Source organism: Oncorhynchus mykiss, chromosome 11, assembly GCF_057628025.1.
Source record: "Oncorhynchus mykiss isolate SJ-2025 chromosome 11, ASM5762802v1, whole genome shotgun sequence".
NCBI lineage: Eukaryota > Metazoa > Chordata > Actinopteri > Salmoniformes > Salmonidae > Oncorhynchus > Oncorhynchus mykiss.
The window spans coordinates 53,131,973-53,147,940 of record NC_143032.1 but is presented as its reverse complement, the minus strand read 5'-3'; the positions used below and the strand labels follow the sequence as shown (position 1 = coordinate 53,147,940).

The window sequence follows — 15,968 nt, the reverse complement described above, 5'->3', positions numbered from 1 at the left end:
ATTGCTTTGCTACATTTTCTAAAATATTACTTTAGTGTCTTGTTGCAAACAGGATGCATGTTTTGGAATATGTTTTATTCTGTACAGGCTTCTTATTTCCCACTCTTTCAATTAGGTTAGTATTGTGGAGTAACTACAATGTTGTTGATCTATCCTCAGTTTTCTCCTGTCACAGCCATTAAACTCTGTAACTGTTTTAAAGTGACCACTGGCCTCATGGTGAAATCCCTGAGCGGTTTCCTTTCTCTCCGGCAACTGAGTTAGGAAGAACACCTGTATCTTTGTAGTGACTGGGTGTACTGGTACACCATCCAAAGTGTAATTAATAATTTCACCATGCTCAAAAGGGATATGCAATGTCTGCTTTCTTATTTCAACCCATCTACCAATAGGTGTCCTTCTTTGCGAGACATTGGAAAACCTCCCTGGTCTTTGTGGTTGAACTTGTGTTTGAAATTCACTGACTGAGGGACCTTACAGATAATTGCATGTGTGGGGCACAGAGATGAGGTAGTCATTAAATAATCACGTTAAAAACTATTATTGCACACAGAGTCCATGCAACGTTTAATGTGACTTATTAAGCACATGTTTACTACTGAACTGAAGTAAGCTTGTCATAACAAAGGGGTTGAATACTTATTGACACAAGACATTTGAGCTTTTCATTTTTTATTACTTTGTAAAAATGTCAAAAAACATAATTCCACTTTGACATGATGTGGTATTGCGTGTAGGCCAGTGACACACAAATCTCAATTGAATCCATTTTAAATTCAGGCTCACAACAAAATGTGGAAAAGTCAAGGGGTGTGAATACTCTCTGAAGGCACTGGTCAGCCTATGTAAACAGGAAGCCTGGCATCATTGTATCAACATTTACAACAATGGGTGTTGTCTGTCACACGATGGTGCAATAGCGTGCATGCCATGCATTCTTAAGTAAGGTTAGGTTGAGGTGGTAAACACAGTGTACGCCCATACTGTTGTTTACCTGCTGGAAACACACCTCAAATGTCACTTTTACTTAGTTTTATACCGTAGAAAACTGAATGAGCTTTAAGGACACGTGTAGCTGACACAGTACCCAACCCCACGGGACAGGCTGGGAACACCACAGGGTCAGCCGTAGAGAGGCACTCATGGAGCAGTTGAGATTAAATGTGTTGCTCAAGGGCACAACTCAGACATTCCTCATCAGCCCTGGGGGTTTCAACCAGCAGCCCTCTAGTAACTAGTCTGCTTCTCTTACTACGTAGGAACTTGTCACCTCACAAACACTTCCCAACGGCCCAGGGTTGGACTACTTATTTCTAACAGAAATGAAGTTGAATACCACACACCGCATTTAGGTAAGATCATCAATCTCATCTAAAGTTCCCTATTTGTCTGTGTGACAGACGTCACCGTGCTTGCTTAACTGTACTTCTTTCTTAACCATCAGACCACACCGAGACTGGAACTCTGGACCTCTGCCCTGTAAACACATGTGACCACCCTCGTGTCCTCCTCACTAATGCAACCCGCTGACTCGGCATACATTTCCCAGCTTGTACTTGTCATAGGCTGCATTTACACAGACAGCCCAATTCTGATCTTGTGCCAAATTATTGTCAAAAGAGCTGATTGGTCAAAAGACCAATTTGTGGATAAAGATCAGAATTGGGATAACCCTATAGCAACATCACTGTTTTATTGAATAAGAAGTGATTTATGGCCACACTTGAAATCATAATAACATTGCAATGTTGTACTTCAAGTGCTCTTTCACGCACATTCTCAAATCATTCTCAAATCAAAATTCTCCAGAAATAAATAAAGTATATAGTGAACAGATATGACATTTGTCTGATAAGTGATAGTGGTTCCAATCATTTCAACAAAGCCCTGCTCTCATTATGTAGCAGTTGACACAAGTCACGACTTATTCAATAAAAAACAGAAACCTAAAGCAGATATATATACAGCCCTTAAGTCCATTATTATCCCTGTACCTCAAATGAGATGTGCCCCAAAAAATGTCTTGTCTTCTTGAAGGAGCATCAACTCATGGTACCTGTCCTCGTTACTCACTCTAAGCCTGTCCCCAGCTTTTAGTTTAAACACTCCGGATGTGCGTGGAGACTTTTCCCAGTAAGGAACCACTGAGTCCTCCTCCATGCAGCCCTCTGAGCCAGGGGGCTGACTGCAGTACACTGTGTCAGATGCTGTTAGGAGTTCTCTGTCATTCTGGTAGTTCATTGCAAACAGGATCACCCTCTGGGAGAGGATGAAAACAGGGCCCTCTTTGCTACACACAAAGTGACTAGGCCTTCGGAAGGTGATCTGCAGGTAAACCTCGTACACGCCATCTTTCGGCACGATGAGGTTGCCGTCATCATACTCAAAGTCGCTGAGGTGAGCAAGTCCAAGTTTGTCCTCCCATTCCAGGTATTCCCTCTTCGAATTATTAAATGAGGCTGGAGCTGGAAGAGTGACAAGGAGGACATTACCTTTTAGCTTAGTCTTATTGATTGGTCTTTCAAGCAGTAATATCATGAATAGTGTGGGCATCATAATTGTACCTGTCAGATGAGCACTTGGATTGGTTCTAACTTGCTGCTGCTGAAGACTGCCTATATGGAGGGATAAAATTGACAGTGTGAGGATGAGGATGATGATGACGATGATTATAATAATATCATGACAACCATAATAATAATAATAATAATCAGGATTTACCTATAGAATAGCTTCCCGCTGAAGTGAGCTACAAATAAAAACACAAGATCCATTCAGATTTACTGTGTATAATAGTCTGCAAGATACACCATAGCTTTCTACAATTAGAATGACAAGCGTTTTCTGATCTCTCTAATAATTATATACATTTACTTTAAGCTACTGGGCCAAACAGTTTCGATTCTTACCACACACACAAAAATAAGCTTACCTGGTTGTCCGCTGCTTTATGTTGATATGCGTGTAGCAGGAGTGCAGCACACGACAGAAGTACAGAGACAAACGCAGCAAACCGAGTGAGGCACACTGACAGCACTTTATCTCTGCGGCTCACCCGGGAATAAAGAATCCTGTCATTCTTCGCACGATGACATCGGATCTCACAGCGAACCTCTTCATTGGCAGCGGCTGTCATGATCAGCAGGGAGTGAGTACGACTCAATGGATTTTGCCGTTCAAGTCCGACGTTTATAAATCTTGTCGCCCACGTTCCACCTACAGTCAGGCAGGGTATCGTGTAAACGTGTTGTCTCAATCTGTGAGTTTCAGTGTAGGGCCTGCAGTGGCCAATTTTTCATGTAACACTTAACTTCCTGTTTAGACATTGAACTTGATAGGACTGAATAGGAACCTAGCCATACCACAAACCAAAATATTGTAAATATCGTGACTCAACAGCAATGAATTTAAGGTAATTGTATTTTTTCTCAAAATGTTACAGGATTCAAATTTCAATCAAGTTTAAAATATAATCTTTCGAAATGTTCAATAAATAATAGATAATTAAATCCTTACGAAAAAAGAGTGCAGTCAGAGTGCAGTATAGCTGCAGTACACTATGCTGGAAATATTGCCTCCAAAATAACCCTCAAAATGTACTGCAGTAATTTTGCAGTAAAACTGTACTTACAGTGCAGTATAACTGAACTGCATTACACTGCAAAATACCACAGTGCACTGCAGTTACAGCAATATATTTTGTAAAGGGATAAGTCATCCAATTAAAGCAAAAAATAGACTAAATTAAAAGTGTCTTTTCATGGTTTGTTTTTTGTTTAAGTTACTGCTCTTTATTGACCATAACTGGCAGTAGACATGCTCAGTCTTCATTGTCACAACACCAGTGGTGGCTGGTGCCCCTTGGGGGAGGATGGGCTCATAGTAATGGCTGGAACGGAATGAATGGAAGGGTCTCAAGACTCAAAAAACACCTGGTTTCCATGCGTTTTATACCATTCCATTGACTCCATTCATTATTATGAGTCGCCCTCCCATCACTAGCCTCCACTGAACAGAACACATAGATCACGTTCCCCTGTTCAGACCAATGATTGCGTGTGCCGTTGGGCACCAGATTGCTATAACATATGATGTGATTAGCGATAAATTAAAATATCTATCTAGATGTTGTAAGCTCTGGCATGCATCAGCAATGCCTGGGGCAGAGGAATGTTCCCTATACACTGGTTGACACTCTCGTGGTTGTAAAAAATTAACTGTGTGCAAACCACGCCTCCAAATATTTGAATGAGCCGTCAATCTAGACCACCTGGCCAGGCTGGAATGACCGGTGTAATGATACTAATGGTTTCTACAGTTGTGGCTAGAGGAATACAGGTCCATCCAGATGCCAGAACCGTAGAAGCCATCAGTTTCCAAAAAAACAGTAGTATCACCGCAGCGGCCTTGACCACGATTGCCAGTCACTTTTCTCTGCTTGATTTTCACCTTCAACACACAGCCACTGAGTGTAGATGGGACGACAGCAAACCCAATAGAACTTCTCTCAGGTGTTGGAGGGTCTCGGTCTTCTGGGAGTGACCCTCCCCCACTGCCTCACAAACAGCTCGAAGGACATGGGCTTGAAGGGAACTGGGTACAAGGAACTGCCAGGCATACGCATCACACGTAATCTCCTTCCATACCTGAAACACAACCCCATTGTGAAGGGCCAGGCAGTCCCATTGTGAGTAGTAGGCCTAGGCAGATTCTGGCCAACCTCCAGTCAGCCCCACACAACTGCCAACACTAGGTGAGTTTCCTTGTTTTCTCTGAAAGTCCTGCTCATCCAAAACCTCCAAGGGGATATTCACCCTGTCTGCCACATGGATGATGACCCTGACCATCTGCTTAGAAACACTCAATACGTGGGGGTCTAGCTGCATGGTCCTCTCCTAGCCGGCTGCTGCCCGGGCTGGTAGCTCCCACTGACGGTGCACCAGCTGAGGTGGAGCTACTGCTACACAGTACCGGGCCAAGTACACATGAAAACATTTTGCTGTGTTGCCACTTATGCCCACAAAAAGGAAGCCAAAATGAATTAAGTTATGCAACTTAAAGCTAGAATTCTTAATCTAAACAATAACGAGGAACTCCCCACCACCTGTTTTGCAAAAAAAAAGGGATGGGTCTGGAGAAATTTTGCCACACTCAAATTCATAGATCAAGCTATGGATGCAAGGACTGACTATCCACTATACACTAAATTACCAACCGACTGCTCGTCGAACATCTCATTCCAAAATCGTGGGCATTTATATGGAGTTGGTTCCCCCTTTGCTGCTATAAACAGCCTCCACTCTTCTGGGAAGGCTTTCCACTAGATGTTGGAACATTGCTGCGGGGACTTGCTTCTATTCAGCCACAAGAGCATTAGTGAGGTTGGGCACTGGTGTTGGGCGATTAGGCCTAGCTTGTAGTTGGCGTTCCAATTCATCCCAAAGGTTTTCGATGGGGTTGAGGTCAGGACTCTGTGCAGGCAAGTCAATTTCTTCCACACCGATCTCGACAAACCATTTCTGTATGGACCTCACTTTGTGCATGGGGCCATTGTCATGCTGAAAAAGGAAAAGGCCTTCCCCAAACTGTTGCCACAAAGTTGGAAGCACAGAATGGTCTAGAATGTCATTGTATGTGCTGTAACATTAAGATTTCCCTTCACTGGAACTAAGGGGCCTAGCCCGAAACATGAAAAACTGCCCCAGACCATTATTATTCTTCTTGCATCTGCCAAACCCAGATTTGTCCGTCAGACTACCAGATGGGGAAGTGTGATTCATCACTCCAGAGAACACATTTCCACTGCTCCGGAGTCCAATGATGGTGAGCTTTGCACCACTCCAACCGACGCTTGGCATTGCATCTGGTGATCTTAGGCTTGTGTGCGGCTGCTTACCGTGGAAACCCATTTCATGAAGCTTCCGACGAACAGTTCTTGTGTTGACGTTGCTTATACACCTGTCAGCAATGGGTGTGGCTGAAATAGCTGAATCCACTCATTTGAATGGGTGTGTGCATACTTTTGTAGATATAGTGTATCAAATGTATAGTTTTAACCATGTTGAGGCTATACAGTGTTTGTTTACATTTACATTGTTTACAAACATTGGAGTAAATCAAGCTTATATTTTGGGTTCTGATGATGTACAACAGCTAGACTAAGGTGATGAGAGATTTATAATCTTCTTCAAGCATCAATGGATATATATATATATATAATTCATTTATAAGTCCAAAAGTTGATGTAGCAACTACGGATTCTAGCTTTAATAAGAAAACATTCAGAGCAGTCTTCTCTGTTGAACTTAGGCGCAGCGGTCTAAGGCACTGCATCTCAGTGCTTGAGGCATCACTACAAACACCCTGGTTCAAATCCAGGCTGTATCGTGATTGGGAGTCCCATAGGGTGGTGCACGATTGGCCCAGCGTCATCCGGGTTAGGCCGTCATTGTAAATAAGAATTTGTTCTTAACTGACTTGCCTCTTTAAATAAAATAAAAATACACTTCATTAGCACTGAAATGACTTAAACACAGAAACACAGCTGCTGTGAAAGGATAACAAACTAAAACTGGAGTTTTAGTTTGTTATCCTTTCACAGCAGCTGTGTTTCTGTGTTTAAGTCATTTCAGTGCTAATGAAGTGTATTTTTATTTTACGTTTATTTTGGGTAAACATGCAAATATAAAGGAGCTAAACACAGTTACAGACTAACCAAGAAACCCAATTTTATTTAGCATTGTATGTGAAATTTTGAGTTTGTGGTATTTACACAATTTACCATGAATAATTTAATTGAAATCAGTAGTTAGGGATGGATGATGACATGTAATCCTGCAAGACAATACAGAGGGTAGGTCTATTTATAATTCATTTCCTGTGTGGACTGTGCCCAGACCATATCGGAGCCTTTAAGTGTAACCGTACCGACTGTTCTGAGTGTACACTGCACTCCACCTGTACAATAATAATGATCCTATTCACATTCATCTGTACAATGTCCTACTCTTATTTACAGTGATCACACTGGGGAAAGAGGCAGTACCTGAGGAGTCAGTTCCCTTAATAACTTAACCCATTAATTCATTTTTACAGAAACAAATCCTAGATATCATTGTAGTTTATAAACAACATAAAAGCACGAGCAGAATTAATAGTGTTGCTGCCAGCAACACATTACCAAGATCGGTCTATTTTGTACGGATATAAGACTATATAGGAAATTAAGGCTAGAATCATTTTGTCCTAGATTTGGATGACTTAATGAAACCAGCTGAAATGGACTAGAGCTACTTTTTGAGCAAGAATGTGTTCAACACCTTCCGTAGAGGTAGGTCTTTCTCAAACCAGCAGATCAGCACACGGTAAATCAGTAAATCAGTAAAACAAAGTCAATGTGATGATCATAACAAGCAATGGGACCTACTGCCCTGCACAGTGCTGAGTAGAGAGAGGATACAAGGTATGTTTGTTTCCTCATCTAAAAACACTCCTTGTTAATACTCAAGGTAAGGACCTGGCAATTGTTCATACAGGATACAGCCGAAAACAAAAGACAAGGTCATTTAAGCCAGCAGCCGTCACTTTTCCCAATAGCTAACAAAAAATACATACATATGAACAAATGTTGCACTTTTCAATTTGCATTCAATATAGCACACAGTTTTAAACACCATGAAAAACATCTTACACGTGGAACATTTATCCCAAGAACAAAACTTGAAACAATAAATACAATTCATTAAAATAACAATCATTGTCTGGACCAGAGCTCCGTTCAAGTTGTAACTTAAACTGTTAGTCCGTTTTAAAAGGTTCTGAAATGCTCAGTCTCCTGATGAGTGGTCTGATGGCCATTGAACTGCATAAGAAACAGTGTCCATACAACAGAGACACGGTCCAATACTCTTGCATGGGCAAACACCCCATTACCACAACCATCCACATCCTTAACAGTGCCCTCTGCAGGCACAACTGAAGTAAAACAGTCTACTCTTTGGACCCTTCATTGACTTCTTATTTTACGTGAATCACTTCAATCTGTAATGGAGCCCAAAATCTTGTAATCTTTTGCCAGGACAAAAGCAAAAAAGAAACACACCTTCCCTTTTTCCTTTGTCTGTCAGTCTGTTGGTGCCAATGGCCTTATGCAGAATCTCCTTCAGTTCCACAGAGGGAGAGAGGAGCTGGATAGAGGGAGTCGAGTTACACATGGAGCTTTGGGTTTGGTGTCCAGCAGCTTTGAAAGTCTTTATCCATTTCAGGTCTCTGTCCTGTGAGGCAGGCAGCCAGGCCGGAAGCCTCTGTGTGTGTCCAGTCTGTTAGCAGTGTGCAGTCTGTCTGTCTGCCCTGTGGGCTATGCCTTGTAGCAGTTGCCCTGGGTGGTGAGAGCCAGCTGGCCGTTGGGCGCCACCTCGTTGGCCTCGTCCTCCAGCAAGCCCGATACGTCAGCGTTGGGAATGCTGTCATGGTAACTACTGCAGCTGATGTTGTCCTCCTTCAGCTCGATGGTCCAGAAGGGAGCATTGAGCTTGCGATTCTGGTACTCTCGGTAGGTGTACACCCCTCCCACGAAGCCCAGCAGCACCACCACCACCAGGATGATGACGGCCAGGACGATGACGTTGAACTGGGTCCAGGAGACCTCTGTGAGGGCGGCTGTGGTGTTGTCTGAGGGGCTGCCCAGGCTGGTGAGCAGCGCCTGGGTGGTGGCTACGCTCAGTAGGATGCTGGAGTTAGTGGTGGAGGGGGGAGCACCGGTGGGCACCGTGGAGGTCAGGCCCTTGCTCCTGGGGGTTGGAGCAGGGGTGGGGGTTTTAGAGGCCTCTGTCGTTGTCGTGGGCTCTGGCGTAGGAATTATCCGTGCTGCTAAAAAACGAATGATTTACAATGTGAATGGGCATGCATTCAGCTACTCATGGCACACGCAATATACCAATACTCCTCTGCACCAAATTATTGGATGACCCTTACCTGGGCGGGTGCAGTTGTGGGCGCGGGCGTCCCCTGTGAAGCCGGCAGCACAGAGCTGGCATTGAGGTCCCGTGGTGTTGTTGGTGCAGCTCAGGCAGTGGCCAGTATCAGGTTGGCAGAGCTGGGCCGGGCGTGTCGGGTCTGCGTTACCACTGCAGTCGCAGGGAACACACCCACTGTTGGCACTGTAGAATCCAGCCTTGCACTGGTTACACTGCTGACCACTGTATTCAGACAGGCACTGGTCACACACTGGGAACCCATCAGAGTCTAGGGAAACAAAAAAACACACAAATACAGTTGAAGTCGGAAGTTTACATACACCGTAGCCAAATACATTTAAACTCAGTTTTTCACAATTCCTGACATTTAATCCTAGTAAAAATTCACTGTCTTAGGTCAGTTAGGATCACCAATTTATTTTAAGAATGTGAAATGTCAGAATAATAGTAGAGTGATATATTTCAGCTTTTATTTCTTTCATCACATTCCCAGTGGGTCAAAAGTTTACATACATTCAATTAGTATTTGGTAGCATTGCCTTTAAATTGTTTAACTTGGGTCAAATGTTTCAAGTAGCCTTCCACAAGCTTCCCACAATAAGTTGGGTGAATTCTGATCTATTCTTCCTGACAGAGCTGGTGTAACTGAGTCAGGTTTGTAGGCCACCTTGCTCACACACGCTTTTTCAGTTCTGCCTACACATTTTCTATAGGATTGAGGTCAGGGCTTTGTGATGGCCACTCCAATACCTTGACTTTGTTGTCCTTAAGCCATTTTGCCACAACTTTGGAAGTATGCTTGGGGTCATTGTCCATTTGGAAGACACATTTGCGACCAGGCTTTAACTTCCTGACTGATTGTCTTGATATGTTGCTTCAATATATCCACATTATTTTTCTCCCTCATGATGCCATCTATTTTGTATAGTGTACCAGTCCCTCCTGCAGCAAAGCACCCCCACAACATGACGCTGCCACCCTTGTGCTTCACGGTTGGGATGTTGTTCTTCGGCTTGCAAGCCTCCCCCTTTTTCCTCCTAACATAATGATGGTCATTATGGCCAAACAGTTCTATTTTTGTTTCATCAGACCAGAAGACATTTCTCCAAACAGTACCATCTTTGTCCCATGTGCAGTTGCAAACCGTAGTCTGGCTTTTTTATGGCGGTTTTGGAGCAGTGGCTTCTTCCTTGCTGAGCGGCCTTTCAGGTTGTCGAAATAGGACTTGTTTTACTGTGGATATAGATAATTTTGTACCTGTTTCCTCCAGCATCTTCACAAGGTCCTTTGCTGTTGTTCTGGGATTGATTTGCACTTTTCGCACCAAAGTACGTTCACCTCTAGGAGACAGTATGCGTCTCCTTCCTGAGCGGTATGGCCATGGCGTTTATACTTGTGCACTATTGTTTGTACAGATGAACGTGGTACCTTCAGGCGCTTGGAAATTGCTCCCAAGGATGAACCAGACTTGTGGAGGTCTACAATGTTTTTTCTGCGGTCTTGGCTGATTTCTTTTGATTTTCCCATAATCAAGCAAAGAGGTTCTGAGTTTGAAGGTAGGCCTTGAAATACATCCACAGGTCAATTGGCCTATCAGAAGCTTCTAAAGCCATGACACCATTTTCTGGAATTTTCCAAGCTGTTTAAAGGCACAGTCAATTTAGTGTATGTAATCTTCTGACCCACTGGAATTGTGATACAGTAAATTATAAGTGAAATAATCTGTCTGTCAACAATTGTTGGAAAAATGACGTGTCATGCACAAAGTAGATGTCCTAACCGACTTGCCAAAACTATAGTTTGTTAACAAGACATTTGTCGAGTGGTTGAAAAATACGTTTTAATGACTCCAACTTAACATGCTGACCAGACCTGACACGTCGCGTGCGCTGTAAAATGAATGTAGAAATCCATGTTATTCAATTATTGCACCCACACTGCTCGCGAGTGCTAACGAGCGTCTGCGTTGCTAAGGGCTAACGCTTCGAACACACCGACTGTGTATTGCGTCACTGCTGCATAACATTTAGCGCTACGGTTTCTGAATTGAAACTCATCCGGAGTTTTCACAGATGCTCTTGGTCTCTTACGAGACTAAAGGTCAATATATTTCTTTCATTTAAAACCACTTGAAAACCAGGGTGTTGAAACTTTTTGTGAAGTTATGTTCCATCGACTGGTCCGTGACGTCCAGGGGCCATTTGTTTGTTTAGCTGTGTTATGGCTACATATTATTCCCCTTTTCTCAGAGACAGAGACACACACCTCTTCGTACCTCAGATCTCCAGTGCCCTGCCCTCTCTCTCTTTATGGCCATGTCTGAAGTTCCCCTACTACGTCTAGGCTTTATGAGTAGTCCCTGTATCGGTCTGCAGTTGTGCCAAAAATACATGCTACAGATTACAGGCTACACATTCTGTATTTTGTCAGGCCAGTGAACATGGTGGTAAACTGTACTATTTGTATGGACCCTAGGTTACCCTTCCCTTTGTTATCATACTAACTGTATGTCGTATAACCTTAATTAGTGCTCCCGCTCACCTGATGTACCATGCCAGGTGTGTATAATACTGACGTTAATGGGAGAGGGAAGGTGTGGTGTTTACTCCCAAATTTCACTTAAATATAACTTCCAAATGAAGAGAGACAATGATACATAAAGTAATATGGGGGAAAAATTATATTTTATGGACAACGGTGGATGGTTCTTAAAATAACCTTTGTGTTATGGGGCTCTTAGAAGAGCCGTTTCACTCCACGGCATACTGCCATGGGACTTCACCTGCTGGCGATGAGAAGTAGGTGGTCAGCTTCTCCCTCACCTGGAGTGCCTGTCTGGGGGCGTTGTTGGGACCTGCCCCGGTGACATCAGGAAGGTGACCATTTGGCGTGCCCATCTCCATCCGGAGCGGCTCCTGGAATGACCTCCGCAGGTATTTGTGGAGAACACATGTGGCCTTCACGCAGGCATCGACATTTGAGGGCCTGAGACCAAGCACTCTCCAATACATTCTCCACCGGGCTGCCAGAATCGCAAAGCTGCATTCAACAACTAACCTTGCCCTGGACAGTCGTTTGTTAAAGATCCTTACAGGCTTTGGCAATGGCAGCTGGTGTCCAGCGTAGGGCCTCATGAGGTTGGGTCTTAAAGGGAAGGCCTCATCGCCGACGAAGACGTGGGGAACAGGTCCCAGGTCTTCAGCCCCAGGGAGTGATGCAGGTGGTGGAATATCCAGGGTGCCATCCTGAAGTGCCAGGCCAAAGGCAGAGTCCCGTAGGGTCCCGCCATTACTTCCCTTGCCGTAAGCACCAACATCGACAAAGTGGAAACAGTAGATGGCATTGACTACAGCCAAGAGTACAACTGAATATGTACCCTTGTAGTTGTAGAATTGCGAACCTGAGCACGGTGGAGCCTGGATTACTACATGTTTCCCGTCAATGGAGCCAAGACAGTTGGGGAAATTCCACCTCTCCAGGAACTCAGCAGCGATGGCCCTCCAGTCTTCCTCCTTGGGGACAGGCATGTATTCACCAACCAGACAGTCCCAAATGGCTTGTGCCACAGAGGGGACAATGCCTGCCACCGTGGACCGTCCAACTCAGAAGATGAATCCTATGGTCCTGTAGGAGACCCCTGTCGCCAAGAATCTAAAATATAATTCAAAATAATGATCAATATAGTGTATAACTTGAATTCCACCCACATATTATATCTACTCATATAGCTACCTCATTACTGTTTATTTTGCTTTACTAATTATATTGTAATACTCATCAACCATCATTAACAATGCCTTGAAACAGTACAATTCAGTCTACGACTATATCAATAAACTGTGGTCCAGGCCAACTCTACTCTTAGAAAGAATGGTACTATCTACTTAAAAGGGTTCTCTGGCTGTCCCCATAGGAGATCCCTTTTAGGTTCCAGGTAATACCGCTTTTGGTTCCAAGTAGAACCCTATTGGGTTCCATGTATTAAGTATTATACCTGGAACCAAAAATGGTTATCCTATGGGGAAAGCAGAAGGACACTTTTGGAACCTTTTTCTCTAAGAGTGTATGCGAGTCCAATAAGAATATAATGAATGACTGTAACTGTCTTGAACAACAATGGGTCCTGGAAAAGACTAGCCTACCTTCATCAGGGCAGAAGGCACCTTTCTTTTCATTTGGTAACATTGCATAATTTAAAAAAGGATTATAAACCAACTTTGGGAAAAGTTATAGTCCCAATGAACATTCTGTAAAAGTGCATCTGATGTCAAATAGGGATTATTAACTAGAGAGCCCTTTAGCTAGCTAGGTTGCACATAAAAACAATGTATCAAATAACAATCAATTATGGTATCAAAGGCTTTAAAAATGTACTAGAATGTAGCTTACCAGAGACAAATCGCCAGGCGTTCAACTGGGCTGATGGACTCCCGGTAGTTGGTATACATCTGGGTGATCCTGGCTCCAACCATCTGGAGCAGGTGATCCAACTGGCTTCGGTCCAGATGAAAGTAACTTCGGAATTCCTCTCCAAACAGTAGAAGCTCTTGAATTAGACGGTGGAACTCCCCTGCCTGCTTTCGGGACTTTAACCATCTGGGGACCCACACAGACCTGCGCTTTCGGCGGGGCTGGTCCCGGCCCAACAGTGCGATCAAGACCACCTTCCTCAACGTTGGTCTCATTGTTGAAAGAGCCTACTCTGCTATCTTGACTATTTATTATTGCATTTCGCTCCAAAACTGCATTTTGGAGGGAAATTATATTATAGGCTCTCACAATTAATTTGTGGATGTCATCGAATAAATAATATACTTGGCAAATAAATTCATAAAAAATGTAAAGAAATTATGCAATCAAACTGTTTTTATGTAATCCCACATTTTTACTGAATATGATATATAAAAAAAATGTGGTATATAATGTATATATAATGTATATATAAAAAAAATCTACATTCATATTTTGCTACTTTCGGTGAAGTCTACGCATACAATTTGATGCATACGTTCGATAAATCGAATGTATGCACCACACAGAACGCACTGCAACTGCCTCTGCAATGCAATGCTGCAAGGCAAATGCAGCGTTCCATTGGAAATGAATGTACTTCTGGTGTATCGAAATGCAATGACACAGTCGATGTGTTCGAAGCGTAAAACAGAAGTCATTCCTATTTCTGACGCAGATCGCGCTGCAAGTCCTGCCTCTCCCATCTTCTCATTGGTTTGTAGAAGCAGGTACCCACGTGCCATCTCCTCATTGGTTATACCCACGTGGGTGATTGAAAGACGAACTGTTTTGCCGGTCGTCGTGGTAATACTATGAACGTTTAGATGCCAATCACCATATAAATTCAAATATGAAAAAGCCTGGAAGGAGGAGAGATGACTAGAAACGATTCGGTTGACCGTTTTATGTGTGGAGTAATTGTCAAGAGTAGAGGACCTTGTGCATTTCAGGTAAAATAACAACTCAATGTTTATATCCCAGGACAAATTAGCTAACAACAGCAAGCTAGCTAAATAGGACAAATTAGCTAGCTAAATTACCATACATGTTTAATGCTTTTCGACCTGTCCCCAAATTAATGTAATTGGTTCAGAGTTTGTTTTGATATTTTAACCTGCGTGTCGTGACCGCGTTTGGTATAAGAGACTTGGCTGATGTACCACCACTAGGTGGCACCAGAATGCCAAACACAGATTGGTTTGTAATACTGCACAACGCAAAACGTAAGCCCTATGGCAGTGTCTCTAGTCTAGGCGACTATATAAGAGTTCCCTAGCTAATAATACAATTGTTTTTGTTGCTCAGATACATTTTAAAGCTACATCAAAAGTTTCAGAGAAAAGATTAAACGATAATAATAAGCCATTTAGCAGAAATGTGTACCCAAAAAGTTTTTGTGTGGGTGGCTCTAGTGGGAATTGAACCCAAAACACTTGTCGTAGCAAGCACCATGCTCTGAGCCACACACGACCACCGATGTAATCAGAGAAAGATATGGCTTAAGTGTGGAACAAACACTGTTCCACAAACACAGGTCTTTACAGCCCGGAATCAAATTCACTTTAATCGTATCTAAAGACTGATCCCTTGTGTTAGAGCATCCTCATCACTTCTCATTATCATGAGATGTCTGTCTCCTCCAGGGTCAGCGTTCTCCTCCAGCCTCTGGTCCTTAGTAATATGATGCTACTAGACAGTGCCCTTCATTCTCTCCTAATGGCTTCACTAACTGTTATATATCCCCTTCTGCTGTAAGCACATCCATTAAGTACCAGGAGGTCTGACACCAAATATTATTGAGTACAATAATCAGGCTTTCTACATGTCATTAGTGTAAGTGTGGATCCCCTCCTAAGCAAGGTAATATAGAAAATAGCCACATACTTATTGGTACCCTAAATGTGTGCTGGCTTAAGTCTGCTTAATATCATCCATATCTAACTCATTCCGATTTATGGACCAATATGTGTCCACAACAGACACACTTTCCAAAGCGACAATTCAAATCCTAGATGAGAGCTAGACCAATAAAGTCTAGGAGTGATAACACTTCTTATCTATAGGCAGTCTGATTGGTCGGGTTTAACCCTGGGTCGTTGTCAGTGGAAACGCTATTGTCAGAGGGAAACATGTTATATCACCAGGAGAGGCAAAGGACCTTCACATACAGATACTGACTCAACAACCTGACCTGGATATTTACCCAGTACCATCCTCCCTGCTACAGCCAGCTCAGCCACTTCCTTTTCATGCAGACGCACACACACACACACACACAAATAAGTCAATGTTTTATTAGCCTTAGGATGAATGAGTCAAGCCCTTATGTACCTTTGAGAAAAGAGAAGCTACACACAGATAATTTAATCTCTCTCTCACGGTACTGCATTGTGGATTAGTCACTGTTGCCAGGGCAACCTCTGAGGCTTTTGTTGATTCCTCACACACAACATTATCACCCTACTGCTGCCTGGTTAATTT

The 15,968-nt window shown here is 43.1% G+C and overlaps 2 protein-coding genes across 2 annotated transcripts in view; both read right to left on the bottom strand.

Annotated features, from left to right (window-relative positions):
- Positions 1 to 654: 654 nt before the first annotated feature.
- LOC110535881 (lymphotoxin-alpha) lies at positions 655 to 5,651 on the bottom strand. The gene is made up of 4 exons (XM_021621226.3): positions 2,933 to 5,651; positions 2,722 to 2,749; positions 2,565 to 2,615; positions 655 to 2,465 (listed from the first exon to the last, which is right to left on the bottom strand). The coding sequence occupies exons 1-4, from the start codon at positions 3,134 to 3,136 to the stop codon at positions 1,996 to 1,998; spliced, it is 753 nt and encodes a 250-aa protein (XP_021476901.2). The 5' UTR covers positions 3,137 to 5,651; the 3' UTR covers positions 655 to 1,995.
- A 1,050-nt stretch (positions 5,652 to 6,701) lies between these two features.
- Positions 6,702 to 15,968, bottom strand: part of LOC110535880 (multiple epidermal growth factor-like domains protein 9) — a 33,986-nt gene continuing 24,719 nt past the window's right edge. The window contains exons 5-6 of the mRNA XM_021621225.3: positions 8,974 to 9,243; positions 6,702 to 8,868 (exon numbers count right to left, since the gene is read on the bottom strand). Coding sequence (XP_021476900.3) covers positions 8,357 to 8,868; positions 8,974 to 9,243 — 782 coding nt within the window. The 3' untranslated portion in view covers positions 6,702 to 8,356. The remainder of the gene's footprint in view (positions 8,869 to 8,973; positions 9,244 to 15,968) is intronic.